The sequence below is a fragment of the Equus caballus genome, chromosome 15 (genome assembly GCF_041296265.1).
Source record: "Equus caballus isolate H_3958 breed thoroughbred chromosome 15, TB-T2T, whole genome shotgun sequence".
Taxonomy (NCBI): domain Eukaryota; kingdom Metazoa; phylum Chordata; class Mammalia; order Perissodactyla; family Equidae; genus Equus; species Equus caballus.
In genome coordinates, this window is record NC_091698.1 from 38891563 (window position 1) to 38913978 (window position 22416).

General features: G+C 39.0%; 1 protein-coding gene across 10 annotated transcripts in view; it reads right to left on the reverse strand.

Annotated features, from left to right (window-relative positions):
* CTNNA2 (catenin alpha 2) overlaps positions 1–22416 on the reverse strand; it is a 1085794-nt gene that overhangs the window by 197035 nt on the left and 866343 nt on the right. For all 10 annotated transcript variants that reach the window (XM_001499457.6, XM_070236225.1, XM_005599873.4 and 7 more), the window contains one exon: positions 21114–21266. In XM_001499457.6, coding sequence (XP_001499507.1) covers positions 21114–21266 — 153 coding nt within the window. The remainder of the gene's footprint in view (positions 1–21113; positions 21267–22416) is intronic.

The following is a 22416-nucleotide window of genomic DNA, read 5'->3' on the forward strand; positions in this document are numbered from 1 at the left end:
TACAGAGCCACAAAAGACTCTGAATAGCCAATGCAATCTTGAGAAAGAAAAAGAAAGCTGAAGGCATCACACTTTCTGATTTCAAACTATATTACAAAGCTATAGTAATCAAAACAGTATGCTACTGGCATAGACCAGTGGAAGAGAAAGAATAGAGAGCCCAGAAATAAATGCAAGCACATATTGTTAAGTAATTTTTGGCAGGGGCACTGAGAACACACAATGGAGAAAGGATAGTCTCTTCAATAAATGGTATTTGGAAAACTAGATATCCACAGGCAAAGGAATGAAGTTGAACCCTTATCTTACAATACTCACAAAAGTTAACTTCAAATGAATTAATGACTTAACTGTAAGACCTGAAACCATAAAACTCCCAGAAGAAAACGTAGGGGAAAAGTACCTTGACATTGATCTTAGCAATGAATCTTTGGATAAGACACCAAAAGTACAGGCAAGAAAAGCTAAAATAAACAAGCAGAACTAAGCCAAACTAAAAAGCTTTTACGCAGCAAAGAAAACAATCAATAAATTGAAAAACAACCTACATAATGAGAGAAAATATTTGCAAACCATCTTTTTTATAAGGGGTCAATATTCAAAATAGACAAAGAACTCATACAAATCAATATCAAGAAAACAACCACCGATCCAACTAAGAAAAGAGCAAAGGATCTGAATGGACATTTTTCCAAATAAGACATACAAATGGCCAGTAAGTACATGTAAAGGTTCTCAACATCACTAATCATCAGGGATATGCAAAGCAAATCCACAATGAGATATCACCCACACCTGTTAGGATGGTTATTCTCAAAAGACAAGAGATAACAAGCGCTGGTGGGGATGTGGAGAAAAGAGAACGCTTGTGCACTGTTGATGGGAATGAAAATTGGTACAGCCATTATGGAAAACAGTACAGTGGTTCCTCAAAAAGTTAAGAATATAACTGGGTATATATCCAAAAGAAATGAAATCAGTATCTCAAAGAGATAGCTGCACCCCCATGTTCATTGCATCATTATTCACAATATGCAAGATATGGAAACAACCTAAGTGTCTTGATCGATGAATGGATGAAGAAAATGTATATAGGAAAATATATATAAACATAGAAAATATATATATAATATTCAGCCATAAATTAAGAAGGACATTTTCCCGCTTGTAACAACAAGGATAAAACTGGCGGGTATTATGCTAAGTGAAAAAAGCCAGGCAGAGAAAAACACATACTGTACAGTATCACTTATATGTGGAGTCTAAAAAGAAAAGACAATTTTGTAGAAACAGAGAATAGAACGGTGGTTACCAGGGACTGGGGGGAAGGGAGATGGGGAGACATAAGTCAAAAGGCACAAAATTTCAGTTATAAGAAGAAGTTCTGAGGATCTAATGTACAGCATGGTGACTATAGTTAATGACATGGCATTACATACTTGACATTTGCTTTTAGAATTTAAGTGTTCTCACCACACACATACACAAAAAAGTTAACTATGTGAGGTGATGGATGTCTTCATTATCTTGATCTTGGTAACCATTCCAGAAAGCATATGAATATCAAATCATCATGTTCTATACTTTAAATGTATACAATTATATTTGTCAATTATTCCTCAACGAAGTTGGACCAAAAAAAAAAAAAAAAGCAACGCCATTTCCTGTTTACCAGGACTTTGAGAGAAGAGAGTTGTCTTTCTCCTAGTTCCACCTTAACATTTTTTGGAATTGCAGGCCAATGCTCACTGTTCTTTTTAATCACTCCATGGTATTAAGATTTCCAAAAAATACTTGCAGGCTGTTTGGGTCATTGTGCTATAACCAATGTCCAAGTAGAAGGGGGCCCACTGGATAAATTACTATATACCAAAATCACTTTTTTCCAGATTTTGCTCAAATGTCATTTTCTCACCATAGCTTATTCTGACAACTCTAATTAAAACTATAACCCCCTACTCCTGCTCTCCCTTACTGCTCTAAATTTTCTTTTTCCATAGCACTTGTCACCTTTTAATTATTTAAAAAGTTACACATTTATTTTGTCTATCGTTTATTGTCTATCTTCTACAATTAGAGTTAACTACCACAAGGGCGGAGACTGTTCACCTATATGTCTCACATGTTCCGAATAGCTTCTGGCACATAGTAGGTGCACAATTAATATTGTCTGAATGGAATTGAGATTAGGAGGGTGGAAATTTAGATTACAGAATCACCTCTATTACCAATGGGCAGTATGGTATCTCCTGGGAAAGCAATTTGCCTTGTCTTCCTCGGTGCGCTGTTTCAAGGATCAAATGTATATTGATGAGAACGTTTTTGAAAAAACTAAAAATATACAATATAGAGGTATTAAAATGCCATACAAATATCAGATGTTATTGTCAAGTACAGCTGCAAACAATGTTTCATCTCTTCATACAACTTCTACCTTTTTTGCAAAGATCTTAACATTAAAATGCCCTGGTAGAAATGAAGAATAAATTGATGAAGAATTTTTCCTGACTGTCTTTGTTGCTAGGGTAATTCACTAGATATAATAAGATGCCCTGGCATCAGCTGATGCAGCTGGCAAAGGGCCCTAAAGCAGTCAAGGAATTATTTAGACTTGGGAGAGTCTAGCTCATTATTACATGATATATTCAATATCATTATTGTCCTCACTTTTCACCCCTACTGTGTTTACTCATAGAATTTTCAGTGAATATTTTCTTATCAAAAAGAAAAAAAAATATTTTAAAAATACATATTCCTCAAGCAGCAGTGGCAACAGGCTGAGTCAGAGAATGGCAGTTGCTCAGACTAGGAAATGATATTCCCAGATGGGGCGTAGTAAGCAGCGGTCAGCACAACACGCAGCCTTCATCCCTCTCTGAGCCCTGTCAGGAAATAGGGTCTTGTGTGGTTTTACAGCTGTTCAGAGCAGAGCTTCAAAAGAAGTCTTTCAGGTTGACATGGATGAGTAAGAAACGTGTGATGGGAAAAAAAATGGCCTCATGGGATAGGAGTTATTGATGAATCCTGGAAGGAAAAAATATAGGCACTGGTGAATAAATTACACCAGAGTGAAAACCTCATATAGCTCTGCTTCTGGTACATAAGGAAATGGCTAGAATGAAGAATACCATGAGCTGGATGGTGATTGATTATGCCATCCTGAACCAGACTTAAGAGTTTGAGGAACAACTTCTTGATGCTGTCAGGCTTGTTCTAGTAACACACTTGGAAAGGCTCAGGATTTTTTTTTTAGGTGTCAGAGAGAAAAGAATTAGTGATGACTAATATCATTCACTATAAACTTCATCTCTGAGGTATGCAATCTTTGGTTTAAAGAATGGGTGAAAATTAAAACGTGAACTCTTCAAAATAGACACATGAAAGTAAATATTTCTGCCTTCTTTCTCTCATGAAGAAAGCCAATTGGTGACTTTTATGGACTGAATTGTGTCCTCCCAAAATTCATATGGGTTGAAGCCCTAAACACCCAGTAACTCAGAGTGTGACTATATTTAGAGATAGGGCCTTCAAAGAGATGACTAAGTTAAAATGAGACTGGTGGGGTGGGCCCTCATCTACTCTGATTGATGTCCTTCTAAGAAGAGGAAATTTGGATACACAGGGAAGCATCAGGGGTGTGCACACAGAGAGGAAAGACCACGTGAAGACACAGTGAGAAGGCAGTCATATGCAAGCCAAACAGAGAGGCCTCAGGAGAAACCAAACCTGCTGGCACCTTGATCTTAGACTTCTAGCCTCCCTAACTGTGAGAAAGTAAATTTCTGTTGTTTAAGTCACCCAATCAGTGGTATTTTGTTATGGCAGCCCTAGCAAATGAATACAGTATCTATACCTTAGAACCTTCCACATTTTATCAAATAGATTTGGAAGAAATGTCAGAAAAAAAATAATAATTGCCAACTAAATAGATAATTCGACTTGACAAATAAGCATTGACTTAATACTAATTATGCATTTCTGGACTGCCTTTGACAAGGTAATTTGGAGGCTAATGACATTTAGCAAGCTGACTGCCATGACATTTGAAAATTCATCCCTATTTTAGCATTAAAAAATAATAAAGTTGATTCAAAGTAATCGCCCAAAACATTACTTTCATCATGTCAGCCCCTTCGGTGGTTTTCTACTACCAAATCTTTATTATGTCTGTGATTTAAGCCTCCCCCCAACCCCCAAGGCCTGATGTTATAATTTGGGATTTTCCAAAGTGTCTTTCCCAGGGTCCATAAGGACTGTGGATCTCTAAAAAGTGGCTGTAGTATGAGGAGATTCCCACATATACATTTGACCTTATAATCCTATTTTTTCCCCTAGAGCATCTTATAGAGATACACAGTGGAAAATGATGTCTCTTATGCCAGTGCTGCACAAATTTGAAGGTCATAGGACTCACTTGGGACTATTGTTAAAATACAAACTGAGGTCAGGGGTGGGGCTGAGACTCTGCATTTCCAAGAAGCTCCCAGGTAAGGTCAATCTTGCTGGTCCAGGGGCCACACTTGAGCAGCAAGGCCTTGTGCTTTCTGTAATTAGTATCTACATGCCCTGGGGAGTAGTGTCTGTCCAAGGCCACTGACCATGACCCAGGGATGACAAAGTTCTTCTTGCTTTTGTGTACTATCCTCACCTCAGACATGGCTTATATATAAGATCCAGGGTACATATTTCCCCCGAACTGCTTGAAAACTATCCTGCATTCCTCGTATCTTTTCAATAAAAAATAAAGCAAGAGATCACTAGACAGAAAAACAGGAAAGAAATTCCTAGCTGAACAAATGGTAGGAGTTAAGGCTCAGAGGTGGCAAGTTCGAGATATGTCAGGGCACTCAACAAAGCTGTTAATTGCATGAAAATTTGGGTTTTTTTTTCCTTTCTAAGAAATTAATAGTGGGGGCCAGCCCCATGGCCAAGTGGTTAAAGTTCCATGTGTTCTGCTTTCGCGGCCCAGGTTCACAGGTTCGGATCCTGGGAGTGGACATACTCCACCCATCAGCCATGCTGTGGAGGCATTGCACATACAAAATAGAGGAGGATTGGAAGAGATGTTAGCTCAGGGCAAATCTTCCTCACCAAAAAGAAAAAGAAAGAAATTAATAGAAAGTCAGACTACAAAGGGAGACTGAGACCAGGCCAATCCAGGGAATTCTAACCCAAATTTAACTCTTAACTGATAAGTATTTATTCAGTATGTGTTATGTCTGTCCTGTGGTCTCATTTAATAACTGCTCCTGAGCCTTATTGATGATGTGAATGAGGGCGGACTTCATTATCCTTCATTCTCTTCTTGTGCACAGCTTCTCCAGCATTTTATCTATCCACCCTCTCCTCTAATACCTGTTTCTACCCTCTTTCATTAGTTTCAGCCAGCTGCCTTAGTTAAAAAAAATCAATGAAAGAACCCTAACTAGGTATTACTATTGGAACGACAGTTAAGTGTCCCCTCTCAGAAGTAGTTTCGGAATACTAAGACATTCTTTAAATAGTGAGAATTCAGGCAACATTAAACATCATAGGGAAATCATTTGAGAACAAGGGGTTCTCAAATTACTCATGGGAAGAGAAACTGATGAAGGTTTTAAGTTACAGCAATTTCAGAGATAATTTCAATTAAGAAATAGACCTTTCTTCTGTTATATGGTCACTTTATTCAGACTAAACAATGTGTGTTACAAATTAACCAATGTAGGTTTGGGGCACTGAGGGTACATGCATTTTATGATACGCATATTTATTTTATTTAAGATTGTAGAGACGTTGTATCAACTAAGGACAATTTTGTCCCCCAGGGAATCTTTGGCAATTTCTGTTCCACTGTTGCTTGTCACACTGGGGCAGGGCGGAGGGGAGGGTACTAATGGCATCTGGTGGGTAGAGTCCAGTAATGCAGCTAAACATCCTACAATGAACAGGATAGTCCCCCACAACAAAGAATTAAGAGCCTAAAATATTAATAATGAGGAGATTAAGAAACCCTCTTGTAAAGTAATCATGTGTTCCTCATTAAATACTTTGGTCTTCATAATCTCTACCCATGTACAAAATTTCATGTAAAGTAGAAGAGATCAGTTCCTTTGAAATCATGATCATCCACCATGTTGTTCCAGAATGATAAGCAATCACAGTACAACTTAAAGTACACAAGCATAACAGCTGTTAGCGCATTAAGTTTCTGCAAAACGGTAAATTTCTTTGAATAAAACAAAGTGTTGACTCTTTTGAAAGCTATTGTGGAAGATAAGTTTTTCGTGTCTTAATAACTTGAGTTTTGTGGGCAGGAAATAACAAGCAACTGTGGAAATGAAAACCTCACTTCCTTCCTCCTTCTAGGAAAACTTATCATGGAAATAGTAATTTCACACTGAAGTTCTCCAAGACTGGCTGAAGAAATATTAGCTTCAATACTCTCCTTGTGGATTCATACTTGGACTCTTCAGGACAGGACAATCACTTGTACAAACGGCATTAGTACTTTTTGACCATGAGAAACTATTCAGAATTCTGAGGCAGCCATTTACTGATGGTATTTGAGCAAAAGTTCCTCCTGCAAAACGCTAGTTAAACAACTAGGACAAAGGTCAAATTGTTTTCATTTTGAGAAAAGCAGCTCTTACACTCAAAATTCCAGGCAAGAAATCAAACAAAGAGAATTCATTGTATATTAGATTTTTTTTCCCCAAAAAAGCAATCAGGGGAAACAATGGGCAATAATATAGCCATTATTTGTAGAAATACAAGGCAGTGAAACCTACAAATATATTGAATAACCATTTGAAAGGTTTCTGGTGATAGGAGGACCTTGGGGAGAAATAACAGAGGTCAGACAGAGTCTATGAAGTCAATGAGAGGGGAAAATGGTCCTCAAGGCAAAATTCAAGGGCAGAGAAACAGCAAGACTTCAACTTATGAGTTAGGGCCGCATCAGGTAGAGCTCTTAGCAGAGGCGACTGGATTCCCTGACTTCCCCGCCTGTTAGACCTTCCTCATCCCACTTTCCTCCACTGGGAACTCTCCAGTCTTCCTTCTCCTGCTTCCCTGAGCTTCTAACCTTGCTATGGCAGCTTGAATCATACCTTCTACACTGTTGCCGACTGTATTTCCAATTTCCTTGGCAGGAATGTGACCTGTCCTTAATTCCTGACTGCCTTATTAAAGGAGTTTGGCTGTGGCTTTCTCAGCTCTGGACTTTACCTGTATGGGGATGACTCAACCTCCACAGTGGGCAGTGGGGGACCCCCCAAGCCTCTTCCCCAGATGGGTGTGAGGCTAAGATGTTAGAGGTCCTCTGATGGAGGCAAACACCTGCCTGCTGTCATGTTTATAGAATGGGCACATGAAAAGTATACCAATTTAAATGTAAATTGCAAGTTTGAGGTTTTTTAAACTCTATGTAACAGAGATACTTGAAGGCACCTACTTGAAAAGACTTGACTTTTTGAGATACTTGATTATGGGGATCAAAACAGCCTCTTTAGCTGAGTGTTGTGTTGAGATAGGTCAAATCATTGCCTATTTTTAGTTTGCAAAACTACTGATCCATAGGAAACTCCGTTGGCCCACTTGCATCAACAACCTCCAAGATTTCAGTCTCTGGGTAGACCCTTCATGGCATTTTACAGAAATCTGTGGCACCATTCCTCACAGAGGCAGTCTGAAATGCATTTCTTCCCATATAGTACAGCCTTCACCATCAAATCATCTTGTGTTTTGAAATTAACTTACAAACCAACCTCTGGAAAATTTAAAATCATTAAGAAATAATAAGAAGAAAACCTATCTGGGTGAGGGAAGTTGGTGGGTCTGACATCTTGGATCCTTCCACATAAACTTGGTAAGGGAATCATTCACTCAGGAAATTTTAGAGATTTGGAAAAATATGTTTCTGTTTTCAGTCTTCTAAGAAAACATTTAGGAAAGATAAATCATGGGCTCCTATTGTTTTTAGCATGAAAAATAACTTGTCAGTATAAGTAAGTAACTATTTGGTGGCAACTGGCATCATGTGAAAATATTGACTCAATTCCCAGGCACCTTGGATGTGTGAAATTCACACTCTGTGGCAGCTCCAGAACGTCTAAATAGGAGCAGCTAAGGGCCGCAATCTGGTTGGAAGTGGTAGTGGGGAAATTTCTGGAAGGTGCATTTGTACTACAAATAGTTTTTACTTAGATTTTATATTAAAGGTCAATTACAACATCAATTTTTTTCTAAAGATGCTCATATTGTATTTTACACGTGAATGAGAAAATATTTGTTCCTTAGATCAAAGAATGTATGTATACATCCAATATACATACTCACACATTCATATATAACAGCTTTGAGGGGCAAAGAATGCTTTTTGGAGATTGGAGTGGGGTGCATTAAAGAATGCCTTACCACTTGCCACTCCTTGGCACTGAGGCCATTCACAAGTATTGGCTTTTACCAGCAGGCATACAAGCCTGGAGAAAAAGAAAAAAAATGGAAGCTCTTAATTCTTATAGACAAATGATCTCATTAATAATTTAGGTAATATGTAGAGTTTTCTCTGTGGCAGGCATTGACCTCTATTCTCTCTTTGGCTCCAACATATATAATTGCCAAGGTGATTAAGAGCCATTCAAACCATTAAATGCCATTTCAGGCACTGGGTCACACACAGGCAAAAGCCACAGGAGTATGATAAGAAGTAATGGAATCCATACTTTATGGCCTGGAATAGCTTAGCCACCAACTATACCCCAAGCATCAGTTCCATGTTCACTTGAGGCACGAGGGCACTAGGAAATTGTTGCACTGATGTGTTCTTTTTGTAGCCTCCAAATTCCAATTTCAATCACAAATGCATACTAGAAGGAGACAATTATTTGGGTCTTCCTTTCTCCTAGAACCTTAAGTCAGAAAGGTGTTTAGAATACAGAATGTCAGAGATGGACAGGATCTAAATGATGATGTGCCAGATGGAAAGTCTGAGGGTCAGAGGATTAAAGTGACTTGTTCATTCTCACAGCCGTGGGGGTAGATCATTACACTGTCAAAGAAATCCCAGTCATCGGGTCCAAAGGACCCAGGGTTGTTTTTTAAGGTAAGAGTTGAAAGTACATATACACTGAGCCTCAGGCTGGCCACAGGGCTCTATGAAGCTGAACTCCACCTGCTTCTGAAGCTAATGGAGTCAAGGTAATCTGAAAACTCGTTTTTCATTCAAAAGAGCAGTGTCTCAACACACCATCCCTCTCAAACTATGGCTTCAGGCTGGCTAGGGGGCTTTGTGATATTAAAAACCCTTACAGCTAACAAAGATTGAACACTCTGAAGAGTTTTTTCCCAGGCAATTAAAAACTTCTTGCTATTAAACAAACTACATCATTTTTAATGGGGTTCGATTTTTCATTTTTGCATCGAAGGAGTCTGACCCTAATAACGTAAGGTTATACTACACAGCAAAGTTTCTGTGTTAGCTGGACTAAAGCATACACACCTTTAACAGTTGCAGAAAACACAGACTAAGGAGAAAACACGCATATATATGTATATATCTAGAGAGAGAGCAGTCACTCCCTTACATAGATGATGAAACAGTAAAACTAATTATTCAGTACAAAAAAAAGACCACGTATTTCCTACCTGTCTGCAACAGCAACACTGAATATAACCCTCAAAAGTCAGATCTGGCAGCACCACAATTACAGCCCAGATCCCTGGTTCCTCAGGATCTTTCTAATATATAACACTACTCTTTCTCAACTTCGGAGAGTAGACTAAAAGAATATTAACATAGTGCTGGCTTATGATTTTACTGTGGTAAGAATAAACTGGTAAGAAATGTGTAAGGATAATAACTATAACTATAACTATAAATATTTATATATACAGAAACAGAGGTGGGGAGCAGGAGGGAGAAAGGGAGCATATATGCAGAAAGAACATGGACCCTGAGTCATCCGAATTCCAGCTGTCACTTACCCATCAGCTGGTGACTTTAGTCAAGCTACTTCTAGCTTCCTTGGACCTCAGTTTCCTAATCCGTAAAACTATCATATTGATGATTAAGGAACTTACTTGTTAAAAAGATTAAAAGATATAATACGTGTAAATTACTATAATATCTTCCATAGAGAACAAGCTAAATGTTGATTATCTTTCCTCTTCTCCTTTGGTATGGGCAACACAGTTGATTGCCCTCTCTATTCTGGGTGTTTCTTCACAAGGGTCCTTAATTCATCAATTGAGTGAATTTTAGGGGGTAGGTCAAGGTGCATTAAGTTTTTACCCAGATGCCAACAAACCAAATTTTCATGGAAATTAATAGTTAGGCCTCCTTATATCTAGAAAAAATTGACTTCATAATATGCCCCTGCACTTTGCATTTTGACTATGTTGTAAAGATTGAAATGTAACCTGGAAATGTTTACATTATGTGCATAGTTAACTCAAGCAGTGCAGTAACCTCTGACATGAAATATTTAATTAGCTTAGAACCCACTATTTGCAAGCAACCTTGAAAGTCCATGGCCTTTAGTAATCTGAACAGATAGGAACCCTGTAGGCTGCAGAGATGAAGATTCACGAAACTGGTAAGTGAGCTTAGCTTATGCCCAATTCCAGCACCAAAAAGCAGCTTGGATGATCTACTCCACTAGGGTGTACAGGAATTCCTTTGCAGTAACACGTGTCACTCCAGGGATGTACTCAGTAAAGTACAGATCTTCTCTGAAATGTTATGTGAGAGATATGGACCTTAACACCTGTACAATTGCAGCAACAGAAGCAGCTATCACTTCTGAGCAATTACTTAGGGACCAGGCACTGTACTAGACACTAACATGAAGGGTTGGATGCTAGTCTATATGAATATGTACCTTGGACAAGAGACTGGGGACAGTGTGGCACAGTGGTTAGCAGCATGATCTCTGGAGTCTGGGATACTTGGGCTCATGAGTGAAGTGTGCCTCTTTGTATCTGTGTGACATTGTACAAGTTATTAAACTTCTTGAAACCTCAGTTTTCTCATCTGTAAAATAGAGTAAAATATAGTGGCCACTTTATTAGGTTGTCAAAAGCATTAAATAAGGTAATAAAGAGCTTATAAACAACCCTGGCCCTATATTTAAATGATTATTAAGAGCTAAGGTGAACCCTTGGACTTTTTTGCAATGATTTATTGCATGTGATAGGAAAAATTATAAAATATGGTAGAGTTCAGGAATTCGGGCATTTTCAGTGGAAGTGGTGTTGGAATATACACTTCTTAAAGGACAGAAAAGTATTTACTGTAAGGTTAACGTGCTTGAGCTGAACAAAATAGCTCTTCTTAAAATATTATGATTTACAGATTTGTGAGGACTCAATTATTTGAGAAATTCCAATAATTCAGTTCTAGTTTGAATATATTAACTAGATTGGGGAGGGCAGCATTGAGAAAAAGTAAGAATGTTCCGTTTGTACTTTTAAAAAAGGCATAGAGGTCCAGTTCCATCAATGTAGTTTTCTTCTTCTTCTTCTTCTTCTTCTTCTTCTTCTTCTCAAAGCCCCCCAGTACATAGTTGCATATTCCAGGTGTATGTCCTTTTGGTTGTGCTATGTGGGACACGGTCTCAGCATGGCCTGATGAGCAGTGCTAGGTCCGCGCCCAGGATCTGAACCGATAAAACCCTGGGCCGCCAAAGCAGAGTGTGTGACCTTAACCACTTGGCCACAGGACTGGCCCCCTTCAGTGTAGCTTCTGATGAAGCTTTTCTTTGATTTTCTTTTTGGTTCATGGTTTGAATCAAGACCTTGGAACTTACAAAGCTTTATTATGTTTATTCAAACCCAGAACATTTGCGCAGAGTTTTCAGGATCACGCTCATCAAATAGCTGCAGTCAGGGCCAATCAAGAAACAGTCTGAGAATACAGTCTACGTTTTTGAAGAGTTCTGAGTGATTTCACTTCTGCAACATGTCAAACTTGGAATCATCCCCAACTCCTCTCTGTCTCATATCCTAACATCCAATACATGGGCTCAACCTTGGAAATATAACCAAAATCCTACCACTTCTTCCCACGTCCACTGCCTCTATGCTAGTCGTAGTACTGATCCCATGCTGGCCTATTGGACATCCTTTATCTATTCGCCCTTCCACTTTTGTTACTCTGCTGTATATTTTCCATAGAGCAGCAGAATGACTCTTTCAAAATGGAAGTCAGATCATGCCATGCCTTTGTTGAAAGCCTTCCAGTGGATCAAATATCTGAGTAAAATATAAAATCTTTACACCTAGCCCTCAATCTCATCTCTGAAATTTTTCCTCACACTCTCAGCTGCAGTCACATGGGTCTCTTTGTTCATTATCAAACATGCCAAGCACACTGTTGCCTTGGGGCTCTTTGCCCTGTCTGTTCCCACAATCTGGAATGTTCTTCCACTTCCTTCAGATCTGATTAATACTCATGTTAGAAGACAAGCCCTTTCTGACAACATCCTGCCTTCCTTCCTCTCTATCCTCCTACTCTGCTTTATTTTACTCTACCTTCCTTCATCTCTATCCTCCTACTCTGTTTTATTTTACTCTACCCACATAGTTCCACCTGACGTATTATGCATTTATCTCACTCTTTCTCTATTTTCCCCAACAGAATGTATGCCCCATGAGGGCAGGAAGTTTATCTGCTTTGCTCATGGTTATATTGCCAGCAACTGTCACCGCATGGTAGCCACTCAGTAAACACTTGTTGCTGAATGAATCTTCTGTGCAAGTGGAGAAATTAATGGAGAAAAGCAATTTGCTCAAGGCTGAAACTAAGGCTGTATGTGCTTTACTGATGATCACATTAGTGAGTTAGAATATTAGGGTTTGTCCCTTACTTTCAATTCTTTTATTTTCTAACAGGCACAGCTTCTTAACCTGCATGGGGAGCTGTTATCAGGAGAAACTAAGTCAAGAAGATGAAGCAGAGAATCCAGATTCCTTTGTCTAACTCATCACTGTTATGGCATCAATTATGTGCTTTACTTTGTCAGACAGAACCAGCTTCCTCTCTCACATCCTCTGTAACCAAGGATAAGGACAACTGCATGCCTGTGAGGCAGAGCGAGGGGAGAAACAACAGCAGAATTAGGGGCATTACCTCAGGAGCAGCCTGTCAGAGTTAGCTCAACTTCTGAGGAGTCTCCAAACAGCAAGGTCTTTCTACTCAGTGGAAATGGGAGTCCTCCACATTAATTCCTCTCAAATTTGAAATTCCTCCTTGTAGTAAATTAGGGAATTAAACAAGCACAATGCCTCTTTACTGAACCTGTTTAGGGTCCTCAAACTGTGCTATTAAAACATATTACCTCAGGAGCCAAAAAGTTGGCAATATCCCTGGCTGAATTTATTATTTGATTCATTCTTTAGGCCACATCTGTTGACTGAATACCTGCTATATGTTAGACACTTGGCTGTGTGCTGGGGTGTAGATAGGAATCAGCTAACCATGATCCTTTTCCTAAAGGAATTGCTAATCTAAGCAGGAGAAATAGTATATAGGTGGAGAGCCAGATGTGTGCAAATTGAAAGTAAATAGGGTACCACGAGAGTGAAAAATACAGGGAACTGATCCCACTTGGAGATGTGATGTTTGAGCTGAAAGCTGAACAATGACTAGAAATGAGAGGAAGGAGTAGAGTAGGGAGTCTATCAGGAAAGGGCAAACAAAAGCATTGGCCTAGGGGCTGGCCCCGTGGCCGAGTGGTTAAGTTGGCGGACTCCGCTGCAGGCGGCCCAGTGTTTCGTTGGTTCAAATCCTGGGCGCGGACATGGCACTGCTCATCAAACCACGCTGAGGCAGTGTCCCACATGCCACAACTAGAAGGACCCACAATGAAGAATATACAACTATGTACTGAGGGGCTTTGGGGAGAAAAAGGAAAAAAATAAAATCTTTAAAAAAAAAAAAAAAAAGCATTGGCCTAGGGTGGAGGGAGCATAGCACATTCAACGAATGAAAGATGGCCTGTGTGGCTGATGCCTTATACCAAGTGGGAGAGGACAGGAAGGCAAGCCTGGAGACTGAGGAAGGGCCAGACATGCAAGCCTTGCAGCCTTCTTTAAAACGTTGATCTTTAACCTAAGAACAACAGGAAGTCTCTGAATAGTCTCAGGCAGAGAAATTGCATGATCTGATTTGCATTTCTAGAAGTTCACTCTGGCTGCTGTGTACAGAAGGCAGTGAAGGAGGAACAGGCAGATGAGAGAGGCCTGTTGGAAGGACACTGTAGTTCCCCAGACAACAAAGTTTCTAACTTGGATGAAGGCATTTCTGGAGGAGATGGGAGAGAAGAAAGAAGAGCAGGCAGACTGACTAGAGCAGCAAAATGGAAGGAATAAAACAAGTTCGGAGGCTCTGAAAACAGTTATATTGATTTTGCATCTCATTTTCCAGATTAGCTTTTATTTTCTTTGCTGCAATGCATATTTTGCCCCCAATTTACATCCACTCCACTCCCGTCCAGACCACATTACTTTGGTACTAAGTTGCTGAGACAGGAACCAGCCTAACAAGACAGGACTATCTGCAAGGCCCCTAACCAATCAGCAACCTGGGAGAATCAGACAGAGGCCACCGAGATCCACATTCCACAGCCTCTGGACTTTCCTGGGCTTATGCATGCGTCCTGGCACCCAGGAGTCCACTGAAGGTGACCCTAGCCCCATTAGCATAGTAAAAATCACACCCAGGGGTAGAGAGCTAGCAGGCTAACGCTACGTGCATTGCAGCATGCTACACGACAGCACAGGCGCAAGCACAACCTCACCTCTACGTGCCATGATGGATGACACATCCCCTGGCCCAGCCTGATAAAAACTCTGCAGTGTGGCTATTCAGGGAGCCACTTGCCTCTCACTTTCTCTCTCTTCCCTTTCTGCAGTTGGCTCCCTTGTGCACAAGCTAATAAATTTTCTATCATTTCACTCTTGCTTATTGTCTCTCTTGATTTCTATCCTGGGGACAACAAGGACCCACTGTGCCAGTAGCATTGCCATAATTTGTATGCCATTTCCCCAAAAGGCTTAGAAATGAGGTACAACAGGTATCCCCTGATCAGCTTAGCACACCCTCAGAGGGAGCCCCGCCCTGACGCCCTTGGCTAACCCTCAGAGGGGAGGAATTAGCCAGATTCTGGAAATGAGGAAAAATCACTAAATTTTTTAAAAATTCAGTTCTGCTGGTGATACTTTCTATAGAGGCTGATATTATAGATCACAAAGCATCATAGTTGACCTACTAAATTCTCTTAATCAACCAACCCTGGTGCAAGTTCACCCAGCCTTTATGAAACGTTACAAACACTGTAGGGAAAGAAAACCTCAAAGTTTTGCTTGTTAAGGCAATTATGAAAATCCAAATTATTTTTCCCTATTTATATTTTGCTAATATTGTATTCACACTAAAACTATCCTTTTTGAGGATTTTCTAAGGACCCTAACATTGTGTAATAGGTTGTGACATCCTCCAGTTACTTCTTCACTCAATCCCTGGGAACAGCACAATCCAAACTCTGAGAAAATGGCACACAAATATAAGAAAAACATAAAAATAGATGGAAAATGGAATATACTATAATGAAACTCAATAATCAAGAAATGTTGAAGGACTAAAACTATTTCATTGATTTACAGACTGATAATTTCATGTGTTCATGCATTCTTCATTCAAAATTATCTGGCATACAATTCTTATAGGATTTACATCAATAACAACTTAGAGGTTCATCAGAGGTTCTCAAACAGGAATCGGACGTGCTCTAGGAGGATCGTGAGGTTGTTTGGGAGGTGGAGGCTCTAAGTGAAGAACTTGCAGGAAGTGGACAGGGCAACGAGATCATTATTTCAACTCAGCCAAAACTATGTTTATTGATTGATGTATTTATTTGAGGTATGGAGGATCAATATTTCCATTGAATAGAGCTCTCTGACTAAAAATATTAACAACCAAAAACACCCCACAAACTTAGCTAAACCAGCTCTGTCAGAGAGCTGTCCACTTCCCGCCATGAAGGAGTAGCCAATAAGAGATCCACTCCTCTGTTGAGAATAACTAGAAATGCCGTATAAAAATAATTTGCTTGAAAGCATGGGACAGTGGTCAAAGAAGTCAAACTTAAGACTAAACCAAAAATTCTGTATTTTACTTTTCCTCCCAGGGATTTGCAAATTCTTAGTGTTGAAAGAGAAACTGAGATGCCAGATAGAAGGTAGCTGCTGAGAGGAAGATAATTCTTCAGTTTTCAGCAATTTCATTGGGCTGGGGGGACAAACTGGAGACCAGGACCACCAAGGAAGCAAAGACTTAGACCTAAGGTCCCATAGAGAAGGGAGATACAAAGACTGGTACTTCATCCCAAGTTCTCTCCCAAGGTCTTTGTCTATTAAATTACAAACAGCAATAGGCAAGAAGCAAATGGGAAGCGCAAAAAAATGCAAAGCAAAGTATACAGCTACTTCATGATGTTAGGGAAACAAAAACTGGAGTAAATGCTTTATAGATGAGGTAGGATACTAAATAACACATCTGATCTTCTCTCGGCACCCCTGGAAGATTATTACATAGGACTAGGGTATAAGAAAGGTAGACTATACCTTAGAAAGACTACAAATTAGCCTCAAGTCACTTCAGTCTTTAATTGGATTGAGAGGGTCTGCCTCTCTGCTGCTCTTCAGAGCACAGGGTGAATTCTCTCTAGAGGGAGAGAAAACATTACCCAGACTGCTATGGCCTGAATGTTTGTGTCCCATCCAAATTCATATGTTGAAATCCTAATGCCCAATCTGAAGGCCTTGGGATATTCTTAGGTCATGAAAGTAGAACCCTTATGAATGGGATTAATGTTCTTGTAAAAGGGAATCCAGAGATCCCTCACCTCTTTCACTATGTGAGGTTACAACAAGAAGGCGCCAGCTACGAACCAGGAAGACAGCCTTCACTAGAACACTCCCATTCTAGAGCCCTGATCTCTGACTCCCAAGACTCCAGAACTGTGAGAAATAAATTTCTGTTGTTTCTAAGTCACCAGGCTGGGTCTGGTGACTTAGACTTATGACATAGACCCTCTATATTTTTCCATTCAAATGTTCACCATTTGATTAAAAATTGCCTGGCATATCAAAAAACAATAGTAATAATAACAAGATAAAAATAAATACTAAAGAAAGTCTGTCTCACTTTTGAAAGCCTCATGGGGCTCCATAATAGCTTACTTAAACAAGTTCATATTCAATTAAATGAAACATGGCACATTCCAGTCACCAGTCAAACACCAGGGGAAATGTATTTAAGAGTCCTACTCCATTTTGAATGTTTGTTGACAGCTTTTAAGCCCACCTTTCCCCCTTTCCACCTTGCTCCACAACTGGGTAAGCTGATAACAAAGCCCATCTTTTTTTGGTGCTAGTAGGGAAGCTTGAACCACTCGAATCCCAGCCCCTCACATGGAATTCTTGACCTCAGCCCCAGTCTCTAACATGAAAAAAAAACAAAACCACTTCTTGTTCTTTTTGCTGAAGCCACTGTGGACTAGCTTGGGTGCCTGCTCTGCTCTCACCAGAAAGTTCCATTATGTGAGTAATAAAGCTATTTATGCCCTCTTGGCAGGTGCTGTTGCATCATCAGTCTCAAAATCCAAGCCAATCTTTTTTTGGAGGGGGGGTTGCCCTCTGTGGGACCACCACAAAACAGAAATGAAATTAACCCAAATATTGGAGTTCTTTGACTTGGATTTTAAAAATAACTATGAGTAATATATTTTTTTAAAGGAGACAATCTGATAATTAATTTTACTAGAGAATGAGAATCAATATTACTTTTAAAAAGAATCAACTAGAAATTCTTAAAAAATAATTAAACTCAATAGATCAGCTTCAAGCATATGACACAGATGGAGACAGGATGAGTGAGCTAAAAATTAGGTCGGTGAAAAATAACCAGACATAAGCAAAGCTTAGGGAGTAATTTATAGTCTTAAATGCATATATTACTAAAATAAGAAAGGCTAAAAATCAATGATGTGATTATTCATTTCAAAAAGTTAGCCAAATAATAGTAAGTTATACCAGAAGAAAGCAGAAAAAAGAAATATAAAGACAAGAGCATAAATAAAACAGAAAACAGAAAATCTACAAAGCTGAAAGCTATGTTTTAGAAAAGATTATCAAAGTGATACATCTTTTGCAAAACTAATCAATAAAAAAGAGAGAAGACACCAATTAGCAATAGAATAATAATGATAAAAAAGAAATGTAATTCTGATCCCTACACGTTAAAAAAAAAACAACAATAAGAAGATATGGACAATTTTATAAGGAAAAATTAGGAAATTAAATGAAAATAAATTGCTAGAATACTTTCTACAAGCTGACCCAAAAAGAAATAGAAAATTTGAATAGTCTTATGTTTAGTAAAATGTAAGTTTGGTAAAAAATATTTAATCTGTAATTTTTAAACCTTTCCTCAAATAAATATGCAGGCTCAGATTGCTATCAGTGTATTGCTCAAAACATTTAAAGAATAAATAATGCAGTCTTACACATTCATTCACATCCAAAAAATGGAAAGAAGGAATAATTTCCTATCCATTTTTAAAGGAAAGCATAATTTTGATACCAATACCTCTGACGGAGACAAATAAAATATAAAAAAATAAGGAAACAAAAATCGTATAATTGTCACAAAAGGAGCAGAAAACTGCTTTGATACAATACTATACTTATGCATGATTTTTAAAAACTATTAGCAAAGCAGTAACAGAAGAGAATTAAATTAATCTAACAGAAGTATCTGCAAGCAATCTAGAACAAACAACATATTTAATGGTAAAATATTTAAATTTTCTTACAGAGATCTAGAAGTAACAAAAATATCTATTACCACAATATTGTACTGAAAGTTTGTCTTGTTCAATAACGCAAGGAAAAAACAAAATACAAGGATTGGAAAAGAAGAAATACAACTGTCATAATTTGCAGACAACATGACTGTGTACATAGAAAATCCAAAAAATCACCAGTCAAATTTTTGGAAATAGTAAGCGAAGGAGGTAAAGCAGCGATTTTCTCAAACTTGGGGTTCTGACTGAGCTGAGCCTTCTGCTTCTCCCACAAGTTGAGGGTCAAGGATCACCCACAGTGGTTGGATTCCCCTACAGTGAGACCTACAGATGGGATGAGGGGAAATGGTAGATGTGTCCAGGGTCTATTACAGGAGAGGGGAGAATGAGTAGACAAGATGGCTACTTGGCCCTGGCCTCAAATATATACAGGGCATCAGGTTTGAGTTTCAAATATTATCTCCAAATGAAGCTACACACAGAATTACAGAAAGACACTGCCAGGATTGAAAGTAGGAGATGTTTATCATATAACTTTAAACTCATGTCCCTTTCTTTGCCTACAACGCTTATGACACCATCAACTAACATTTTCTATAAATTCTGCAAGTTTCTTATAAATGCCATAATTATATAAATGGGATGGTATATCTGCATGTTACTACTATTATTTTATTACATACGAATATTCAAAACTTTTGTAGTGTTCATTCAGCATCATTTTTTTTCCTCCTTTTCTTCCTCTCCTTCCCCCTCCACCCCTGCTCCTTCTTCACTTCACTTTCTCAAGACACGGGAGTGACCAGGGCATCCAAGAGCAACCTGGGAAAGGCTCCGGTTTCTTCAATGACCAAGTGAACTCTTGGGACCTGTGGGTGGAATGTAAGGGGTGATGGAGTGCTTGCCCAGAGGTAGGGACAGAGCCAGAAAGACTGCCTTGATATTATAAGTATGACCCTATTTTTAGCTGTAGGCTGGTGTCATCTCAAGACACTGGGGTTATGGTAGGAAGTTCAGGGGTTCCATTATTACGGCCTAGGCTTGTGCACACTCAACTTGCTGACTGCTGTTGTGGGTGATGGCTCAGCCTGTGTCCTAGAGGATGGGGGGCTCCCTCTGGGCTTGATGCAGGACTTCCTGCTGGCTGAGTGTCTTCAGACCCAGAGGCAGTGCTGGAGTAACCTAAAGAGCAGACTAAGCAGGTGCTTAGGGCACAATGAAGTTGGAGTACCGCCTTATCACTCACTCCAAGAAAAATGGAGAGGATTTCACATTTGATGAACTTATTCAGAATTTAATTTTGCCATTCGAAAAAACCCAGAAAATAACATTTTACTTTTAGTTTGCATTTAAGTTGTCCGTCATTTTGAGCAATTTTATTTTATTTTGAATTAAAGTGGGGGTATACCAGAGTTTTGCTGTTGCTGTTGTTAAGTGCTCAGAGCCTGCAAAAGTTTTAACCTGGCCTTGATAACCATTTCCTAAATGTGTCAGAATCCTTGCCCCTCCTGGACTCTTTTTCTCTAGCACATCCATTTCCTGTTTAATATCTTTATTTTCTATTTAGCCCCACATCACTAAACCCAACCTTTGCCAGGCTGATGGACTTCAAGTCCTAGATTTAGGCAGCCTGGTTATCATTTCACTTTTAGTTTGTTTCCCTTGAACAATATTTTTTGCAATATTACACAGCACAATTTTGCATTTACAAAGCAACTCCCACAGATTTCTCTAAGACACAGAACATACTTATTACCTTGAACTTACATTCCTAGTACTGCCCCAGGATCCTTCACCAGGAGTCAAACATCTCTTTGGGGGAAGTGGGATGTTTGTTTCACAAGTTCATCACGTGGCCAACTAATGTAGGCTTAGGTGGGTGGAGTGGAGAGGGCGACAAGGAGGGAGTAAAGAGAACAGTGTTTAAACCTCCATTTAGCACTTTTAATTCTCCTCTCTCAAATCAAAGCTAGTATTCAGCACTTTGGATCATCCCTTCTACTTCTGTTTCAGCCTCTGCCCATTGTTCATGAAAATTAGCACGTTCCAGAGCTTGTTTAGAGTTGTGGGATAGAGAGAGGAGAGATTATGATAATCTGTTTCCTTTGCAAGGGATGGAGTAATCAGAAGGTAAAGAGAAGGAAGGTTCTAGGACTTTATTTCTCCAGGAAATCCATAGAAGGAGTGGCTATTGAAATTTCAAAAGCCATATGCAGAGATTAAACCTGTCAATAAATTGTAGCCTTCAGGCTTCTCCTCACTTACCTCCACCAGCTTGTTGGCGTGTTCACGGAAAACCTGGGCATATTCCTTTACTTCCTTTTCATTCCCACTCTTTGCAGCCTCAATGAGAACTAGCAAAGGGACGTTGGTTTCCAAGAAAGAATCAGATATGTGATCCATCACTGCTTTTCGAAGCTACAGTAAAAACAAAAACAAAAACATACACAATTAAGGAATAGAAGAGTTCTCTCTCTATGAGTCTATTACTCATTTGGCAATATGGATTAAATTACTGCCTGGGAATACAGAGTTTTTCTAAACTATGCCCAGCTCTCATTATTCAAGGAAATAATGTTTCAGCTCCCATTTTAATTTCCCCAGTGCTTATCATATCAAAGGAAAACACAGAGAGATGACTGATGGCTGGTTCTGAATTAACTGTATTATATGTCAACTTGAAAGTTTCATATATGGCCTGTAGCTCCATACATTATAGGCCCTCCTCCTATCAAAGGTCTGCTCTCCTCCTTCATTGGCCTAAATGTTTCCCTTCAGGTTTTGAATTGGTATTCAGTCCAAGTACTCAGGCTCTTGAGAAAAAGGAGAAATCTACACATCAGCCAGCAGGTGGGGAGAACTTTAGAGAAGAATTGGGCCTTTAAGCCACCCTAAAACCTTAACACTTTGTAGTCTCCTGCTTTGCTAGATCCATGGTTTGTATTTGATGGAGGTAGACACATGAAGCATCTAACAATCTCAGAAATGTTTCTGCCCAGGTGTTATGATGATATAGTTGCTGTGCTCCAGAAAGAATAATTTACAATTATTCTTCAAGGTAAGAATAAACAGACTCAAATTTCTAACAATGCATAATTACACTTCATTCCCACATTGTTAAAATGGGAAGCAGAGCAGCTGGATGAAAATGAAATGAAACTGTTCCTGAACAATCACCTCAGGGCTGCTTTCTTCATAATTATGAGAATGTAGACCAGGAAGAAACACCCCAAATACAAATAAACACATGATAAGATAGTAAACAATGTGTATGTTTTTCAAAGAAATATACCCATTCAGGAGTATTCAGGCAAGTCTTTTGATAGAGTGGCACATACACATTAATTATTGGTCAGAAGAAAGGGAACTTTGAACAAATCTCAGTTTCTTTTTGTGCTAATTCCCATGAGGTATGCATGCGTTTAATTGTAACTTAGTTTGATCTATCTTTGAATTGAGTTTGACATTTCACTGTTTAAAATATAATAAAGTCTATGCAAAATTAACATGAATTAGTTACTCATTTGACAACATGTGTTAAATTACCGCCCAGGAATAATGTTGGTTA